We start from the raw sequence: 19,956 nt of genomic DNA on the forward strand, positions 1-19,956 counted from the left end.
ATGAGGATGGTGATGGAAAGAACAATACGTTCAGTGTAAAAAAAAAAACTATTTTTTGTACAAAAAGATCAGATCAGTTACGCAACTTTTGGGAAATCGAATCCCTTGGAATCCACATGAAAGAAATGCATTCTGAGAAGGAAGACATGGCAGTGTATCCCAAGCCGTGCATACCCACGGCTTCCCAAGCCGTGCATATCGATGGTGGTCCGTGGCTCAAATGCCCAATAAATAATGGACCTATAGAGCTTGACATGAAAATGGTTGAAAACCACTGCTTTATGCCATGGGGTCAATGTTTGACCCCAATGTCAAGATGCTGCCTCGCGATTTTCAGATTGACCCCAACGGCCCTCCGTCCGTACCAGTGTGACGACATCGTTTGGAGGAGGAGCCAGAGTGTTGTGTCTGTGGTGTGGTGTGTGGAGACAGTGAAACATGGCTGCAGCCAAAGCAGGCAAACAGAGCCGTCCTGGGCTGTCTGGGAGCAGGAAAACCGAGCAGGAGGAAGAGGAGCAGCCATTGCAGGCCGTGCTGGTCGCTGACAGCTTCAATCGGAGGTTCTTCCCCGTCACCAAAGACCAGCCACGGGTATTATAACGCTTGGGTTGATAGTTGGGCTAGCTAGCTATGCTATGCTAACGAGCTGTTGAGTGAGTGAGTGTGCTGTTGTCGCTGTCATCCACCTGGCTCAGCATGATGATGACACAGAGCTCATTCTTTCATAGTAGAATAAATACAATGATACATGACGAGTCATCAACGACTTCTTATCATAATGGCAGACAGACAGTACACGAAACCGGTGGCTTGACATGTAACTGGAAAAAGCTCCATGGCTTTCTGATGACAAGGCAACTTATATGTGATTCGTGTTTTCTCATGCCAATAAAGCTAATTTGAATAGATTCGTTGGAATTATTTGTTGGACACACAGTCATTTGATGTTATTAACTGTCACATGAATTGCATAGTATCTACATGTTAATGTAGGTGGAAAAACTGTACTGAATGTGAACTGTAATTCTCTAGTAGTTGATGTCGCACAGCTGTTTGCATGTCACACAGCTGTCATAATCTACAGCTAATAATATTAGCTGTAGATTATGACAGCTGTCTTATCGGACAAATTAAATTATAATATTATTATAATTTAATTTGTCCGATAAGATATCGATATGATTTAAAAATGTTCACATTCACAACTGGCTAACTTAATCTTTAAAGAATGCATTATGCACATGCTTTGGTTTGATATGATGAAACTCACAGTTGTCTTGTATTCTCCTCATGTTCGTCCACACAGGCTTTGCTACCTCTGGGCAATGTGTCTATGATCGACTACACCCTGGAGTTCCTCACTTCAACGGGGGTGCAGGAAACATTTGTGTTCTGCTGCTGGATGTCGCATAAGATCAAGGAACACTTGCTGTAAGTATAGGCTGAATATTGTGATCACATTTAAAGCTGCCATCCGTAGGTTGTACGTCCTACCATGGGATCTGAACCCGAACCTCCTCCTGTCCTGTCATCTACCACTCTGGCCGGGGGAGCAGTGTTGCCAACTCTCCTGAGAGAAATAAGCCAACCCACCTTCAAAAACAAGCCTAGCCAGAGACGCCAGACTCATTCTGTCAGTTAGCCACAAATTTGCAACTCTAGATTCTTTTTATAATGGGATGAGAGTTGCAATACCCTCCATTGACTCCCTACTCATCCAATTTGCATTTGCGATCTGCTTGTATTAAACGTTAAACTCACCATCATTGCAGCTCTAGGCCACCGTAAACAGGATATGTTATGAGCTACTTTCTGTCAAGAAATTCTGTTTATGCGATTCTTTTTCTAAGTGTTGCAGTTTTTGTTACAGCTCATAGCTTGTAGGTCTGCTATTTTTGAAAAATCGTGAAAATGTGGCCCAAATATTTGAATATATTCTTTCAGAGTGAGTGAACGTTTTTTAACTCAAATCTTTGCTTCTGGGGGGTCCCTGGAACAACATATTATCAGATGGGGGTCGGCGGCCAAATACATACACTTGAACGACTGACATAGAAACATGAGGTTGTTCAGAAAACTGTCAGGATTTAGAAGGCATTTGTAGAATCAAGCACAGGTCTTAATGGGATAATGATGATTGATTGATTGATTGAAATCTTTATTAACAGTTTGCAGAATTACAGTACATTTCAAGCACAAACTCAATACAAAGACTGTTAACTGTGAGTGGACGACCCAATTAAGCCTTACACTTGTTTACAACAGGGTCCACATTGTTCAATTCATCAAAACATTTAGAGACAAACAAATAGACACTTCTATGTAGTTAAAGAACAGAACAGGAATTCATCATATAGGAAGCGAAAAGGGAAAAAAAGTATATATACAGTGAGGGGAACAGGGGGATAAAAGAAAAGAAAACGAAAGACAGAGTGTAGGGCGCCTGCACACAACACCATGCGTTGATGCCATGTGTGCGTATGTGCAGGCACCCAACACCACGTCCATACAAAAACATAGTACAATCCATAGTACAAAGACAGAGTGTAGGGCGCCTGCACACAACACCATGCGTTGATGCCATGTGTGCATATGTGCAGGCACCCAACACCACGTCCATACAAAAACATAGTACAATCCAGATACAAATTCAGCTTTTACAGAGGCCAGTTTCGAATTGCAGCCATCCGTAGGTGCCCTTTGAGAGCAGTTTTGAAGGAGCCAAGGGATTCACATGTCTTAATGACTGTTGGTAGGGCGTTCCACATTTTGGTCGCATAGGAGCGAAAAGAATTTAGTCCCTTGTTTGTGCCGAATCTGGGTTGTACATGGTTTGTTGCACTCCCTCTGGTGTTGTGGGTGTGGACTTCGTTTACATTAAGGAAGTATTTAGACAGGTACATGGGTATCTTGGTGGTGTATCTAATCTTGTGGACCAGACCCATTGCAAGATGCTGTACTCTGTCGTCGACCCTAAGCCATCCCAGCCTGTCAAAGTGGGCAGGGGTGAGGTGGGTTCGGGGGGTGAGGCCAAGTAGGAGCCTGACCAGTTTGTTTTGGGAGGTCTGGAGCCTTGTTTTAAGGGCCTTTGAGGTGCTGTGGTACCAGGAGGTGGATGCATAGTCAAAGAAACCTTGTACAAGGGCTCCTGTTAAGGTCTTCAAGGTGTTTTTGTCGACCAGTGAGGAGATCCTGTAGAGGAATCTTGTTCTTTGATTGACTTTTTTGATTACGTTGGTGGCCATCTTATCACCGGAAAGATTGGCCTCCAGGATGGAACCTAGGTAGGTAATTTGATCCTTCCGTGTGATAATATCATCACCAACTCTAACCAAGAAGCCATCTGCCTTTTTGAGATTACTATTTGATCCGAAGAGAATGGATTCAGTTTTTCCCAGGTGTAAGGATAGTTTGTTATCAGCGAGCCAGGTGCAGATTCTACCGAGTTCAGAGCTGAGGGTCTTTTCAACCTGCAGTTTGTTCCTGTCCGAGACCAGCAGTGCTGAGTCGTCTGCGAACAGGAACAAGTTGCAGTCACAAGCTGAAGTCATGTCGTTTACATATATTAGGAACAGTAAAGGCCCTAGTATGCTTCCTTGTGGGACGCCACAGCTCACTGGGAGGGGGGGGGACAGTGTTCCGTTCACTTCCACCATCTGTTCTCTCCCCTCCAGGTAGGATTGCATCCAGCTCACTGATGTGCTATCAAAACCAATAGCTTTAAGCTTGTTAACCAGTATGGAGTGGTTCACGGTGTCAAAAGCCTTTTGGAGGTCCAGCATGACCATGCCGCAGTATTTTCCAGCATCCACCTCGTGTTTGATGTGGTCGCTCAAATAGAGAAGGCATGTGTCAGTGGAGTGGGATGTTCTGAAACCAGATTGGAACTCGTACAACAATTTATTAGTGGCAAGATACTTTTCAACCTGTTCATAGACTATTTTTTCCATCACTTTCGAGATGGAGCTTAGAATAGAAATAGGGCGGTAGTTGCCGGGTTCTAATTTGCTCCCTTTTTTGTACAGGGGGGTTACTTTGGCCAGTTTAAAATCTCTGGGGACCTGTCCTTGTTTGATGGAGAGGTTAACTATGTGGGTGATGACTGGAGCTATGGAAATGGCTGAGTCTCTGAGAAATTTGGAGGGAATATTGTCATGGCCAGTGGCCTTGTGGGGTTGGAGGGCACTCAGTTTCTTAAGTACCTCCTCAGTTGTTACCATTGTCATTTTAAAATCATCTTTACAAACACCTAGGTTTTTGTAGAAGCCTTTGATGTGCTCTACACCAAAACGCCCAGAGTGGGAGGGCAGTTTGTTAACCAGCATTGTTGCAATGTTTGTAAAGAAGATGTTCAAGTGATTGGCTACATCAACCTTGTCAGTGATGAGGGTGTTATTTGATTTGATGTTTATGTTAGTAAACCTGGTTTTAAGTTTCTGACCACAGCCTAGTTGGTTGTTTAGTAGCTTCCAGAGCTCCCGAGGATTGTTTTTGATTTCCTCGGCTTTATCATTGATAAAGTTACTTTTGGCTGATTTGGTCATGGCAATTACACCGTTTCTTAGCTTGTTACATTGGGTTTTAAGGATGCACAGTTTGGTTTGGAGATCACTGTCGAAGCGCTTAGCTAGCTTGGACTTGCATTTAAGAAGTTCAGAGCATTTGTTGTCTCTGGCTTTCATTGCAGTCAGTATGTCCGAATTCATCCATGGCTCCGAGCGGGTTTTGACCCTGATGGTTCTCAGAGGAGCCATGTTGTTTAGTACTGTTGTAAATTTGGTTTTAAAGCCAAGCCATGCTTCTTCGACTAGTGAGCTCCTGAGCACATCGGACCAATCCAGTCTCTCCAGTTCTAGGTTAAAGGCCTCACTAGAGTAGGTTTTGAGGTCCCTAGATATGACTGTTTTGTGACAGTCAAATTTTAGTTTCTGTATTTTGCGGGTACAGAAAATCATAAAATGATCACTGAGCCCACATACAATAACCCCTTTCTTGGAGATTCTGGATTTGTCCGAGGTCAGAATGAGATCAATGACAGTTTGAGTAGAATCACACACTCTTGTGGGTTGGGTAATTAGCTGGCTGAAACCATGCAGATCACAGAGCCGACTAAACGATTTAAACACAGGCACTTCCTTACGATGCATGTCCGTATTCCAGTCGCCAATCAGGATTTTCTCTACAGATTCCTCCCCAGCTAAGCACCCCTCAAGAATATCATAGAACCCGTGCTGATCAGGCGGTCTATAGACGGTGCCAACTAGTACTGATTTAGCATTTTTGAAAATTAATTCAACCCACACAGTTTCAATTTCATCATGCTGTAATTCAGTACGAGTAACATATTCAGTGTCTTTGTGAATATACATGCACACGCCACCACCATGCCTGTTTCTGTCGTTCCTAATGACAGTATAGTTTTCTATTTCTATCTCTGGGTCCTTAGTGGACTCGTCAAGCTTAGTTTCAGAAAAACACAGGATGTGTGATGAAGGTGAATGATGTGATATATATCATGTCTCCCTCTGACTCCGACAAACAGGAACTCCAAATGGTGTCGTCCCACCTCCCAAAACGTGGTCCACATCATCACGTCAGACATGTACCGTTCCCTGGGCGACGTGCTGAGGGACGTGGAGGCCAAGTCTCTGGTGCGCTCCGACTTCGTGTTGGTCTACGGAGACGTGGTGTCTAACATCGACGTCAGCAAGGCACTGCAGGAGCACAGGTGACTTAACAGTGTTGTTTTTGGCAGAGAATTTTGGATTTTGGATTTTAGTCGTAGTCTCTTTAGTGTTTGTCTAGTTTTAGTCGACTAGTTTACCTATTGGGTTTATTTGCCGAAATCACTCGGTAGTATTAAATCGTACTTCATTTCTGAAGGCATCGGAGAAAGATGGAGAAGAACGCCTCGGTGATGACCATGATCTTCAAAGAGTCGTCGCCGGGTCACAAGTCTCGCTGCGAGGAGGATGACATCATCGTGGCCATGGACAGCCAGACCCAGCGGGTCCTGCACTATCAGAAGACGCAAGGCCTGAAGAAGATACAGTTCCCCATGGTTGGTGACGGTGGTGTTTTTGGCAGCAAAAAAATTGATTTTAGTTTTAGTCTTTTGAATAGTTTTAATTTAGTTTTAGTCACATTTTTGTCACCTGGAATGTCTTAGTGTTAGTCTAATTTCAGTCGACTAAATCAGTCAGGCGGTTTTAGTTTACTAAATCCACAGTTGATTTAGTGGACTAAAATATGTTTTGGCGGGGCCTTTATGCCGTCGAAAGTTTTTTACACTTGCTGAAAATGATAGATCTGCTATTTTCAGCATGCAACCAAGTGCAAAATGACTCATACTGGATCTCTTGTCCACTAGTCCCTTCCTAACGTTTTAGTCTGGTTTTTATTTCTTGACGAAATTGTCGATATATTTATTTAGTCTTAGTTTTAGTCATCGTAGCTTAGTTTTCATTTAGTTTCTATTTAGTTTTTGTCAGTGAAAAAAAGGTAGTCGACGAACATTTATTCGTCTTAGTTTTAGTCGACGAAAACAACACTGGTTGGTGACCAAATAATCATAGGCACTTTGCAGCACATTTACACCCTGTGGCATTTTGAAATGAGTGACTTCATCTTTTTCTAATTGCACGACATTTAACCCATTCTGACCTGAGATCAGATTCATACGAGGTTTCCACTGGACACACACTGGTCTGATTAACCCACTCTGACCTGAGATCAGATTTAAAAAAATGTCAGTCGTTCTTCGATTTTTCAAAAATAGCAGACCTACAAGCTCGTAGCGCGCCACTCGGTGGCGCGCTATGAGCTTGTAGATCTGCTATTTTTCAATAGCTAAAGCATAACATGATGCTAACACCAAAATGGGTGCCCGGTCAGAATGGGTTATGTGACGGTTGATGATGTGCTTTTTCTTCTGCAGAACATTTTCCATAGTGGAAGTGATGAGTTTGAAATCAGACATGATCTCCTGGACTGTCACATCAGTATCTGTTCACGACAGGTCAGTCTTCAAGCTGTAACTCCCACTACACCCTAGCATCCCTATTTTGGAGTGGACATTTGGCAAACATGGCTGATCTACAAGCCTATATAACCTGTTGTGTTGCGACACATTATGAGCCTGTAGATCGGTTATTTTTGGTTATGAGATTTGGTGTACGTTTCTTTTAATCCTAAATGCCATTGTTCTGATGTGAGGAGGTCATAGAGTGTTTTGATTGCTCCACAAGTGACATTTCAAGCTAATGCTTTTCATCAAACTTACTTCACGAGTCTGAAGAGCAGTGGCTCAAAACATCACTGTTGGATTTGCCAATCAATTTCACAATTTCACCCTATTTCTTTTATTGGTCTACTTTTGATCCAGCACCTGCTTTTTGGAGGAGTGTGACTATGTGTGTTGTCGGCCTCCTAGCTGAGCCAGAAACCATAGTCCGATCAATGTATTGAGTGATTAATGAACATTGTTTTCTCTCCTCTCAGGTTGCTGAGCTCTTCACGGACAACTTTGACTACCAAACGAGGAATGACTTCGTCAGAGGGCTTTTGGTCAATGAAGAGGTATGATGACCGAAGGACAAATTAGTACGCATGAACTCACACATGTTTCCAGAACCTCCATCGATTTCAACTTGTACGGCCTAATGCTTAATTTATACTTGAAAATAGTAGATTATACTATATTCGACCGATCTATAAGCTTATGAGCTCATATGAAGTCAACTGTGACTTGTTACTTGTTGTGATGGCCCTTCAATACAACTTAACCCATTTAGGACGATGGCCGATTCTAAAAACACCTTCTAAATTCTCATCTAAGTTTTCTGAAAACCAATGGCATTCAATGTTTGCGTTGGGACAATGTTTGGGTTTACACAATCCCTCAAAGCTGGACATAGGAGGGGCTAGCGCCCATAATGAGTTAACCAATAATAGTATACCCCGTAATACAATTTAGGCATTTAGCATCTTAATCCAGAGCGATTTACATTAAGCAAGAACAAAAAGCATGGCGATACATCACATACATAAAAAAGTAGTTCTCATGAAACATGCGTAAGCTAAGAACATAACAGTGGAATTTCTATATAATGAAACTATACATACTATGCTCTACTATTCATATATACTATAACCCATTCTGACCGGGAACCCATTTTGGTGTTGGCATCATGTTATGCTTTAGCTATTGAAAAATAGCAGATCTACAAGCTCATAGCGCGCCACCGAGTGGCGCGCTACGAGCTTGTAGGTCTGCTATTTTTGAAAAATCGAAGAACGACTGACATTTTTATAGAATCTGATCTCAGGTCAGAATGGGTTGATCAGACCAGTGTGTGTCCAGTGGAAACCTCGTATGAATCTGATCTCAGGTCAGAATGGGATAATAACCATAGAAGTATTTCTCCCCCCGTAGATCCTCGGCAACCAGATCCACATGCACGTGACGAGGGACGGCTACGGCGCCCGCGTCACCAACATGCTCATGTACGACTCGGTGTCGTCGGACCTGGTCCGCCGCTGGGCCTACCCGCTGACGCCCGAGGCCAACTTCACCGACCAGAAGGGCCGCAGCTGCACGTACTCCCGCCACAACGTCTACCGGGGGTCGGGGGTCAGCCTGGGGCACGGCAGCCAGATGGAGGAGAACGTCCTGATCGGCTCCGACACCAGCATCGGCGCCAACTGTCACATCTCCAACAGCGTCATCGGCAACAACTGCACCATAGGTACCAACCGGTCTCATTGTCCCATTTAGACCTGACTACAAATGCCATTTAAAAACCCTATGTTTCTATATCAGTGGTTCTCAAACTATTTCATGTCAAGGAGCCCCAGAAGTTGATGTATTTGGCCATCTGAAAAGATGTTGTTCCAGGGATCACCCCACCCCCCACCAGAAGCACATTTTTTTACTTAAAAACCTTCTCTCTTGAAAGAATGCATATTCAAAGATTTGCGCTACATTTTCATGATTTCATGATAGCCAAAGTATAACATAATGCTTAAAACACCAAAAGGGGTTCCTATCCTGAATGGGTTAAATACCACAACAACTTCAGACCCGTTTTTTTCCCCAAGCGATTGTGTTTCTTTTGCAGTAATTCTCAAAGGAGTCCTGGTTTCTCAAAGGCTTCCAGAGGGTCCGTAGCAAAATTCGATTCCACAAGGCATTTGTAGAATTGTACTCGGATCTAATTGGCTTAACCCTATACTGTATACATTGGCTATTTGAAAATGGCAGATCCGATTGACAACAATGAAAACATTTTGAGAATCACTAGTGTATATTGAACAATCAATCAATAAATAAATAATTCTACATGTAACGGTTGAGTGAGCAAACTGTGTGCTGTGATCCTCCAGGGGACAATGTGATCCTGCAGCGCGCCTACATCTGGAACAATGTCCACGTTGCCAGTGATGTGGAGATCACGCAGTCGCTGGTCTGCGACGGAGCCGACGTCAAAGAGGGCGTCAGACTAAACCAACGATGTGTCTTAGCGTACAATGTAAGTAAAGCATGCAGTTCATCTTTGATTTCTATTAGCTAATAACCCATTCTGACCGGGAACCCGTTTTGGTGTTAGCATCATGTTATGCTTTAGCTATTGAAAAATAGCAGACCTACAAGCTCATAGCGCGCCACCGAGTGGCGCGCTACGAGCTTGTAGGTCTGCTATTTTTGAAAAATCGAAGAACGACTGACATTTTTAGAATCTGATCTCAGGTCAGAATGGGTTAATCAGACCAGTGTGTGTCCAGTGAAAACCTCGTATGAATCTGATCTCAGGTCAGAATGGGATAATAGACAATAATAATAATACATTAAATTATTGTTGCCGGGGCGCCTGATAGAGGGGAAAAGGAACTGGTCGGAATAACGTGTCCCTTCCACGCGCTATACGTCCGGCTGGGGAAATTCCCCTCTGTCGGGTGAAAAGAAGCAGCTTGGACTCCTCATGCATAGAAGGAGGCATGAGGTCAGTCCGCTGCCCCCCCCCAGGTTGGCAGAGGAAGTGTAGCGCCCAGGATTACATTAGATAATTGGCACTGGGTGAAAATAAAACTGGGTTACAAAATCGTGGGATAAAATTTTAAGAGTTAAATTATTGTTGTGTAGAATCTACACAGCAATAGGGCAAGACCTACGCTGTAGAGGCTATCATTTGTTTGGGGCGGAAGTTGCGGGATTTTAGCGGAAGCATCGCCCCAAGGAAATTACATTGATGCTTTACAAATCAGTTTACATTCTCCGCGAATGAAACGAGTGTTGTGATTGGTCCTCTTTCTCAGGTGGTGATTGGACCAAACGTGTCTCTTCCTGAAGGTACCGTGGTGTCCATGCATCACCCAGAGGAGGAAGAGGAGGAGGACGATGATGAGTTCCTAAGTGACGAGACGGAAGTTGGTCAGAGTAAAGACAAAAACAAACAGAAATGTGAGTGCTATCCTATTTTATTTTGTTTTGTTTAAAAAAATAATTCAGTCACAAACAATTAAGGCATGTAACGATTCACTCAACTCACGATACGATTCGTATCATGATATGAGGTTCACGATACGATTTTTCAGGATATTTTAAACAAAAAATATTTTTTTAATATATATATATACCTTTATCCCCCTACTACTGAAAGTGACTAATTTCTCTCCAAAAGCACTTGAATATGATGGAATATGATTAAAGCTCACATTTCACATATCACACACACCATAATTCACTAGCCCCACCTTGAAAATCAATTCATATCGTCGGGAGTAATATCGACATACGATATAACATGCCTACAAACAAAGCAAACAAACATGATTTCGCTGTCAGCGGGCTAACCTTTTTTATAATAATCTTGTTCCACTTCAGTATTCAACCCTGCAGAGGTCGGCACGGAGGGCAAAGGTTACGTCTGGAAGGCCAACAGTCTGGACGACACGGAGGAAGAGGAGTTGTCCCAGTGTCTCTGGGGTAAGAGAGGCTGGCATGGCCGCTCCATGAGTCTGCATTTACTACCAGATATTAACCCATTCTGACCTGAGATCAGATTCATACCAGGTTTCCACTGGACACACACTGGTCTGATTAACCCAGTCTGACCTGAGATCAGATTCTAAAAATGTCAGTCGTTCTTCGATTTTTCAAAAATAGCAGACCTACAAGCTCGTATCGCGCCACTCGGTGGCGCGATATGAGCTTGTAGATCTGCTATTTTTCAATAGCTAAAGCATAACATGATGCTAACACCAAAATGGGTGCCCGTTCAGAATGGGTTAACCCATTTTGGTGTTAGCATTATGTTATGCTTTAGCTATTGAAAAATAGCTATTTTTTTTAAATCGAAGCACGACTGACATAGAAACATAGCTTTTTCAGAAAACTGTCAGGATGTAGAAGACATTTTTAGAATCTGATCTCAGGTCAAAATGGTAAAGGTCAAAAGTAATGTATGCTAATATTTCCCATGATGACAAAATAATCATACTTATTTGTTTCTTTTCTTTTCTTGCTTCTTCACCAGGTTTGGTGTTGAACCCGGACCCTGAGAGTGAAAGTGAGGACAGTGAACCCGATGACACCGATGAACCTGTCATTCCCTCACCTGAAATGGACGATGTCAAAGGTGTGTGTGGGAGGTGTGTGTGTGTGTGTGTGTGTGTGGCTAGTGTGACTAGTAGTCACTGCTATTTTACTTTGCACTACGGTATGTAGTGTGTATTTTGGTTGTCCTTCTGCTTCCTGTGGCTGCACCATATATAGAGCCTACATCAGTAACACGGGGAAGGTTCAATTCTTTTTATATTTTTGTAGTCTGTATTGTATATATAATTGCTATCTCCTCGCCGTCTTGCTGGTATTATAACTTGTATTACCTTACTTGTATTACACCTTATTATTATACGTTTGACATCGTTTGCAATTAGTCTGATGGTAGTATTGCCACCACAATATTTCACTGCACATAATGTATGAGCATGTGACCAATGCATCGTATTGAATCTTGGGATCTCCTTTGACTGGCCTGTATTCTGGGATCTCCTTTGACTGGCCTGTATTCTGGGATCTCCTTTGACTGGCCTGTATTCTGGGATCTCCTTTGACTGGCCTGTATTCTGGGATCTCCTTTGACTGGCCTGTCTTCTGGGATCTCCTTTGACTGGCCTGTATTCTGGGATCTCCTTTGACTGGCCTGTATTCTGGGATCTCCTTTGACTGGCCTGTATTCTGGGATCTCCTTTGACTGGCCTGTCTTCTGGGATCTCCTTTGACTGGCCTGTATTCTGGGATCTCCTTTGACTGGCCTGTCTTCTGGGATCTCCTTTGACTGGCCTGTCTTCTGGGATCTCCTTTGACTGGCCTGTATTCTGGGATCTCCTTTGACTGGCCTGTATTCTGGGATCTCCTTTGACTGGCCTGTATTGTGGGATCTCCTTTGACTGGCCTGTCTTCTGGGATCTCCTTTGACTGGCCTGTATTCTGGGATCTCCTTTGACTGGCCTGTCTTCTGGGATCTCCTTTGACTGGCCTGTATTCTGGGATCTCCTTTGACTGGCCTGTCTTCCTGTTTTCACCTGCAGTTTTTGAGATGGAGGTACTGGGGACTCTGCAGAGAGGGTTGGACGAAAACATCGGCTGCGACAATCTGGTGCTGGAGATCAACTCTCTCAAGTAAGCAGTGGCTTAAAACCCATTCTGAACGGAACCCCTTTTGGTGTTTTAACTAAGCATTATGTTTAATGCTATTAAACTATTTTTTTGAAAAATAGCAGATGTACAAGTTTGTAGGTCTGATATTTTTGAAAGATCGTGAAAATGGGGCACAAATCTTATAATATATATTCTTTCAGAATACTTTTTGTTTCGAAGTCAGGCCTAAATGGCTTAACCCATTCTGACCTGAGATCAGATTCATACGAGGTTTCCCACTGGACACACTGGTCTGATGAACCCATTCTGACCTGAGATCAGATTCTAAAAAATGTCAGTCGTTCTTCGATTTTTCTAAAATAGCAGACCTACAAGCTCGTAGCGCGCCACTCGGTGGCGCGCTATGAGCTTGTAGATCTGCTATTTTTCAATAGCTAAAGCATAACATGATGCTAACACCAAAACGGGTTCCCGGTCAGAATGGGTTAACTTGAGGTTGTCGTCTTCATTCTCGAGCGTGTACAAAATGTGTAGGGTCAATTTGGTTACATTTGGACGGTACGCTCTCAGAATTGTACATCTTTTCATTTAGTGCTCAGCATCCGTGTATCTTTTGCGTTGCAGGTATGCATACGACATGAGGTGATGCAGATGTTAACCAGTCTTGTGCGTTGCAGGTATGCATACAACATCACCCTGAAGGAGGTGATGCAGATGTTAACCAGAGTGGTTCTGGAGTTCCCTTTCCAGCAGCACGGTCCACAGCTCACCACATCCCAATACGTCACGCATCTTATTCCTGTGAGTAATGCTAGGGATGTGGCTGACTAGTCTTATTAAAAGCATTATGTTATACTGTTTGGTGCAGTACTTAGTTTAGACAGTTTTTGGTTTAGACTAGTCATTCCTGAATAAAGTGCCTGGTGCTGGAAGTCTGGTGCAACGCACAGGGCCTGACCTGGTGAGAGCAGGAGTGGACCTGGTGAGACGAAGGAGTGGCCCGGACAGGAGTCAACCCACAGAGCCTAGTCCTTCCACGCGCCAGAATGGTACCTCCCAGTCCCGGCAGAGTAGTTCAGGAGGAACGGATTGTGTGGCCCTGGTTTTTCCCTAGTGGGACTGATGGAGGGTAGCTACTGGGACATAAGTCGGGACTTGATCACCCCGGCTGGGTCACCTGAGTGAGGGGTATGATGTTGGGAGACCCGAAACCCTGATGACCTTGGGATACATCACTGAGGATACGTCCCAGGTGCATCCATGTGTTTTAGTTTTTCATTGGTTAGACCAGTCATTAGTCCTACAACTATACGCCTATACTTCAGCTATTGAAAAATAGCAGATATACAAGCTCACTATTTTTTTAATATCTTGAAAAAGTGGTGCAAATGTTTGAATATATATTCTTTCAGAGCGAACGTTTTTAACTCAAATCTTTGCTTCTGGGTGGTCACTGGAACTGCATATAATTTTGGGGGTCCTTGACATGAAAATGTTTTGAGAACGACTGATATAGAAACATGGGATTTTCAGAAAACTGTCAGGATTTAGAAGACATTTTTTAAATCAGTCAGGCCTATATGCTCCTGGACTGCCATGTTCCAGGGTCTGTCATCATCACTTCTTGTGTTTCCCCTTCTCTCAGCTGATGAAACAATGGGCGCCCGTGTTTAAAAACTATGTGAAACGGGCACAAGACCATTTGGACTGCCTGGCGGCCTTTGAAGACTACTTCCTGGAGCAGGAGAATCACTGGGGGGCGATGGTCAAGGTTGGTGTACTGTAAATAAAGGAGAATCACTGGGGGGCAATGGTCAAGGTTGGTGTAAATAAGGCCTTTCCTCTGCAAGCAGCATCACAGATGACCGCTCAGACCTAACGGCACAGCAGCACCTGATCTGGATTTGAAATGGTGCTTGTGGCAGAACATTTCTATTTTAGTTTAAATTAGTCATAGTCTCTTGAATAGTTTTCATTTAGTTTCAGTCACATTTTAGTCGCCTGGAATGTCTTAGTGTCACAAGATTTAGTCGACTAAATCTACGGTTGATTTAGTCGACTAAAATGTGTTTTGGCGGGCCTTGATGCCGTCGTAATGAATTTATTTTCAACTTGCTGAAAATAGCGTTGTGAGCTTGTAGATGATCGGCTGAGCTTGTAGAGATCGGCTATTTTCAGCATGCAACCAAGTGTAAAATGACTTATACTGGATCTCTTGTCCACTAGTCCCTTCCTAACATTTTAGTTTTTATTTGTTGACGGAATTGTCAGTACATTTAGTCTTAGTTTTAGTCATCATTAGCTGTAGCTTGGTTTTCATTTAGTTTTCATCAGTGGAAGAAGGTAGTCGACGAACATTTCTTTGTCTTAGTTTTAGTCGACGAAACCAACACTGAGCGGCACATGATCTGGATGTGAAGTGGTTGTCAGAGCCCCCGTGTGTGTGTGTTTTTTTTTTATGGTGAAACATAACGTGCTGCTGTGGTGCTTCCTTCCAACAGGTGTTGATGAACATGTACCAGCTGGAGATCTTGGAAGAGGAGTACATCATGCGCTGGTTCTCAAAGGAACCGGAACCCTCCAGTGACAGGAGCAGACAGCTGCGCAAGAATCAGGGGGTAAGTAACAGTACAGACGAAGACAGGCGGGTGACACCTTAGAGTATATATGAATAGAGAGACGGCACCCGAGTTCTCCTTCCATCCACTTGCATTAAGTTGCTCAAAAGCCCATGAGGCGATTTCACATCGCTTTTTCTCACATCTGTGGTGAACTGGATTGTTTGTACACTCATTCAGGGCTTCACGGGTTACAATGGCTACGTTTACATGAGCAGTTAAATCCCCTTTTCATTCCGAATAGAAGTTCAATCCTATTAAACGTTGTTATGTAAACACCTACAAAAACTTACATCCGAATGAAAACGCTCGATGCGATCTAAAAACCATTCCGATGTCACTGGCCGGATTACTCCGATTTTCAATGCGATTGAAAGAAATTTGACTCATGTATACACTGCTTCGGATGTAAATTCATTCTGGTCTTTCTGAGCATGCTCCAATGCGCTCATATCCAAGCGCGCCGTCGGCGCCGAGGAGTTTGCACATAGAGCGCGTTATTTCGTTCCTTTTTTCAGATCCGAAATCCACAAAAAAAACGTGGTGCAGCAGCAGATGAGATACCCCTGATCTGTGTGTGTGTGTGTGTGTGTGTGTGTGTGTGTGTGTGTGTGTGTGTGTGTGTTCAACGGTCTCTCTCTCTCTCTCTCTCTCTCTCAAAAATAACGAGCGACCCGATACAATAATAATCATCAGTGTTGCGTTGCGTGCCCTGGCCGTGCTGTAGATACAAAGTATAGTAGTAGGCCTACAAATAAAAACGAGATGATCACCGGAGCCGCAGCGGGTGGGGAAAAAAGACGGTAAACACTAAACATATATGCCCGCGCGTCACAATGAATGAACTGCCTATATTTTATGTGTCCAACAGATGGCGTAGTTTCACGTGAATTAACATGTATCATGTCTTCTATCACTTCTCCATATAAACACTCATTCGGAATGACCATTTCCCATGTAAACTCGCGGCAAAAAACATTACATCGGATGTATTTTATTCGGAAGTATTTATTCGGAATGATCACCCTTCATGTAAACGTAGCCAGTGACATTGGAATAAAGCAGTAATGTTACATTATTGTATTTGTGTATTCCAGCTTCAGAAGTTCATCAAGTGGTTGCAAGAGGCAGAGGATGAGTCGTCAGAAGAGGAAGAGACCGCTTGATAAATAGACGAGGACGACGTCAAAGACTTTGAGACTGTTATGTTCTTCATTATAGGCTCAGAGATTTGTTTTTTTTAGGGAATTATTTTCAGTTACCTTTGCAGCTTTCCATCACTAATCTACATCCATATCAAACTGTTTTGGTTTTATTATTGAACATTGAAAACGGACATGCATTGTTTCTCATAGGGCCTGCTACGCATGGGGCATGCTACTGGGCTACTGTATGAATATCAACATGAGACAATAAAAAGGTAAACAAACCAAGACCCTTTCGGAAATGATTTACTTTAAATCATCGTCATCCAGATCTGCGCCTGATGGAGATTATATGTAATGACCGGCGGAATTCTTAGTACAAATTACTTTTTATTGGAACACTTGTCTCCCTTCAACAATGGCCAAAAACACATCAACAAAACATTCCCCTTAACAAAAGAAAATTGCCATTAACCGCCTGAGATGATACAATAATACACATTTAAAATGGGGGTTGAAGTGATAGATGGACAATGAAAGGAATGCAGTTATCAACCCCGCAATAATGATTTTTTTTTTTTTTTTTTTAAGTAGTGTACTTTCCCTTAAACTTTAAAATAAATCTAGGTCACAATCTGTGGTCCCCAGTGAATTTAATGTGCACGTTACAGTATGTAAGACATTTTCGATTCATGGCTCGGTGGTAAGAGAAAAAAAATACTTTTGGTTGGAGTAACCTCAAAGGTTAAAATGGTGTATGTAGCAGCTTTATGGTGAGATACGTTACCTATCGGGACCCCCTAAAAGTATTGGAAGTCAATACTAAACTGTAGTGGTTAATGTAGCAACAAGGGTTTGTCATGTATAGTAGGTACTAGGAATTTACTGTATTGGGATGTTTTTGTGATGGAAAAACAACGCCTTTTTTCAGGTTTTTCCAGGAACAACGCCTCCTGGTAAGTTTTTCCTTTTTTTTTTCTCCACATCTTTAATGCCCCAACTTTCTTATTCCCTTACCTTTTAATCCTAAAGCGCCTCCTTTTTCTAGATAAAAAATGTGAAAAGCCCCCTTTTTAAACGTAAGAAAACATGTTTAAGCCCCTCGTATACAGCTTTGACAATGAAAGGAGAAATTAGGTCATCTTGTCCGTCAGATATGACGTACATTTGTGGGAACACCTGAAATGTACGTTGTATGTAGACGAACCAATCACAAATTCAGTTGTTCATGAGATGTATAATCACTTCACACGGGTGTGACTTTTGTTTCATAGAAGAAACACACAACTGTAACCAATGTGTAAAAAAAGCCCCCCCCTGGGGATTAGCCAACAACACAGACCTATTCCCTTTTCCCATCCTGTTTTCCAACCAAGCCATAGATGATTCCAGCCAAGAGCGAGGCCCCCGTGGCCCCGCAGAGCGCCGTGGAGACCCTCCACATGGCGGCGGTGCTCTCGTGTCTGTCCATGAAGCTCCGGTAGTCCGTGGGCACCAGGACGAAGCCGCGGCCGTCCTGCGGCGCCTGCATCCTCATCACCTTGCCTCCCTCCAGGACCACCTCCCCGAACGCCGTCACGGTGGTGCCCACGCGCAGCAGGGACTCGCTCTCCTTCCGCGCCACGGCCTTCTCGCCGGTGATCCCCAGCAGCACCACGTCCACCAGGCCCTCCTCGGCGCGTTTCACCCGGCTGTAGACCGTCTCCAGGACGCACCCCGAGGCCTCCAGCGGCTTCTGGAGCTTCACGTACACGTCGCTGGTGTAGACGCCCGGACTCACCAGGCCGAAGGGCACGGAGTTGTTGGTCTCCTGTCTGTTCATCCAGCGAGAGTTCCTGGGAGATGGGGGGCGGAAAAAAAGGTTTTTGATAAACGGCATTTTGTTCTTGATCATCATACGACGTGTGTCGCATTAACCCATTTTGGGCGGGAACCCCTTTTGGTGTTTTAAGCATTAGGTTATGCTTTAGCGGTTTAAAAAATAGCAGATCTACAAGCTCGTAGCACTCAAACTTGTATAGGTCTGCTATTTTTGAAAAATCGTGAATGTGGCGCAAGTCTTTGAATATATATATATATATATATATATATATATATTTCACAGCGAAAAAATTTAACTCAAATCTTTGTTTCTGGGAGGTCCCTGGAACAACATCTTTTCAGATGGGGGTCGGTGGCCAATTACATATATTTTTGGGGGTCCTTGACATGAAATAGTTTGCTCCAAATGTGGTGACGACAGTGTTCTGCCATGTTTTCTGGGGGGGCAGGTGCTCAGATCAGTGAACCAATAGGACCCAACCGACCACAGGTGTTTCAATCAATTTGTCTGATCACCTGCATGAAATGTATTGACAGAAAGTAGCTCTCTCCATGTCTGTATTGACAATCTTGGCAGAAGATACAAAGAGGATTTTTTTTTGTTTTCGGTTGGTAAAATGGATAGCAATTATTATTTTTTTGCATCCAAGCCCTTGCTTGCGGCTGGAGTTGACCTTACCATGTTTTGGTGACAGAGTTCCAGAATCTCCACTGCTCCTCCACGACGATCTGCTGGATCACACCGTTGCACCTTGGGACAAACTGGCTGGCCAGAGGCTCCCCTTCTGCCTGGACAATCCCTGGTTCACACAAACAACCCCCCCTTTCAATCTGGTACTACAGGTATTACAGGTACGGTTACACACAATTGCATGTACAGTTGAAGATATTATGCGTTGAATTTGAAGTCGGTGGGGCGAATGGTTGGGATCACAGACAGAGACTTATAGAGATAACATTATACTCATTGGGGAAAAGAGGGGAAATGTAACATCTTGTATACCTTCCACAGCAACATAATGAAGTCGTTTGTGGGTTGATGTCTTCAGTATTTTCAACAAATGTTGATCTGGCCTGAAATTAGGGATTTCCTGATTCAGGAAAAACAACAAAGAGGTCAGCTTTCGGCAAATTGTCAATAACTGCAAATAATTTTGTGATTTAGTTTGTCTACTACTGAAACTCTGTACTTGCCTTCAACTTGCGTATCTCCTCTTTCTTCTCCTGGTATAATTGGTAGAACAAGCGTGACAGTAGGAAGCTGGACCCTGTCCCGATCAAAAGCAAGGGACTGATAGGGAAGTCACTCATTGTGTCTCTGTGACAAAGACAGTAGGAAACAGACACAGGAAAGTTTAAGCAGAAACACCTTGCTGCAAAAAAATCTACCTTCTCTGTGTGCTGCTGTTTTCAAACGAATGAATATTGTAAACAAATAACTCACGCGTCAAGAAAGAACTAGGTCAGGTTGTGATAATGCTGTTGCACCATATAGTCTGGAGAAGTCACACTGACACAGACACACACATATATAGGTAGGTCACAATTCGAAAACAAAAGCTACTTTCTTGTGTTGCTTCATTTCCTCCTAGGTCTGCATTCCGTCAGCTCTCCGTCAACCAATGGGACACGAGCATATCGCATGTTACACCGAAACTGATTACCTATTGAAATGTGTTCATTTTATCATGACACAAATTCCTTTTACTGT

The 19,956-nt window shown here is 43.3% G+C and overlaps 2 protein-coding genes across 2 annotated transcripts; one reads left to right on the plus strand and one right to left on the minus strand.

The window, feature by feature from the left end:
- The first annotated feature begins 426 nt into the window (after positions 1 to 426).
- Positions 427 to 16,685, plus strand: eif2b5 (eukaryotic translation initiation factor 2B, subunit 5 epsilon). The gene is made up of 16 exons (XM_080777196.1): positions 427 to 591; positions 1,307 to 1,431; positions 5,543 to 5,728; positions 5,884 to 6,061; positions 6,938 to 7,018; positions 7,501 to 7,578; positions 8,435 to 8,747; positions 9,385 to 9,530; positions 10,315 to 10,459; positions 10,883 to 10,984; positions 11,535 to 11,636; positions 12,592 to 12,682; positions 13,339 to 13,462; positions 14,307 to 14,432; positions 15,163 to 15,279; positions 16,377 to 16,685. The coding sequence occupies exons 1-16, from the start codon at positions 439 to 441 to the stop codon at positions 16,443 to 16,445; spliced, it is 2,136 nt and encodes a 711-aa protein (XP_080633322.1). The 5' UTR covers positions 427 to 438; the 3' UTR covers positions 16,446 to 16,685.
- An 81-nt stretch (positions 16,686 to 16,766) lies between these two features.
- mul3 (mitochondrial E3 ubiquitin protein ligase 3) lies at positions 16,767 to 19,824 on the minus strand. The gene is made up of 5 exons (XM_080777239.1): positions 19,690 to 19,824; positions 19,440 to 19,563; positions 19,249 to 19,336; positions 18,925 to 19,045; positions 16,767 to 18,259 (listed from the first exon to the last, which is right to left on the minus strand). Exons 2-5 carry the CDS (start codon positions 19,554 to 19,556, stop codon positions 17,767 to 17,769), a joined length of 819 nt encoding a protein of 272 aa, XP_080633365.1. The 5' UTR covers positions 19,557 to 19,563; positions 19,690 to 19,824; the 3' UTR covers positions 16,767 to 17,766.
- Positions 19,825 to 19,956: the final 132 nt, after the last annotated feature.

The sequence above is a fragment of the Protomyctophum bolini genome (genome assembly GCF_963924005.1).
Source record: "Protomyctophum bolini genome assembly, chromosome: 12".
Taxonomy (NCBI): Eukaryota; Metazoa; Chordata; class Actinopteri; order Myctophiformes; family Myctophidae; genus Protomyctophum; species Protomyctophum bolini.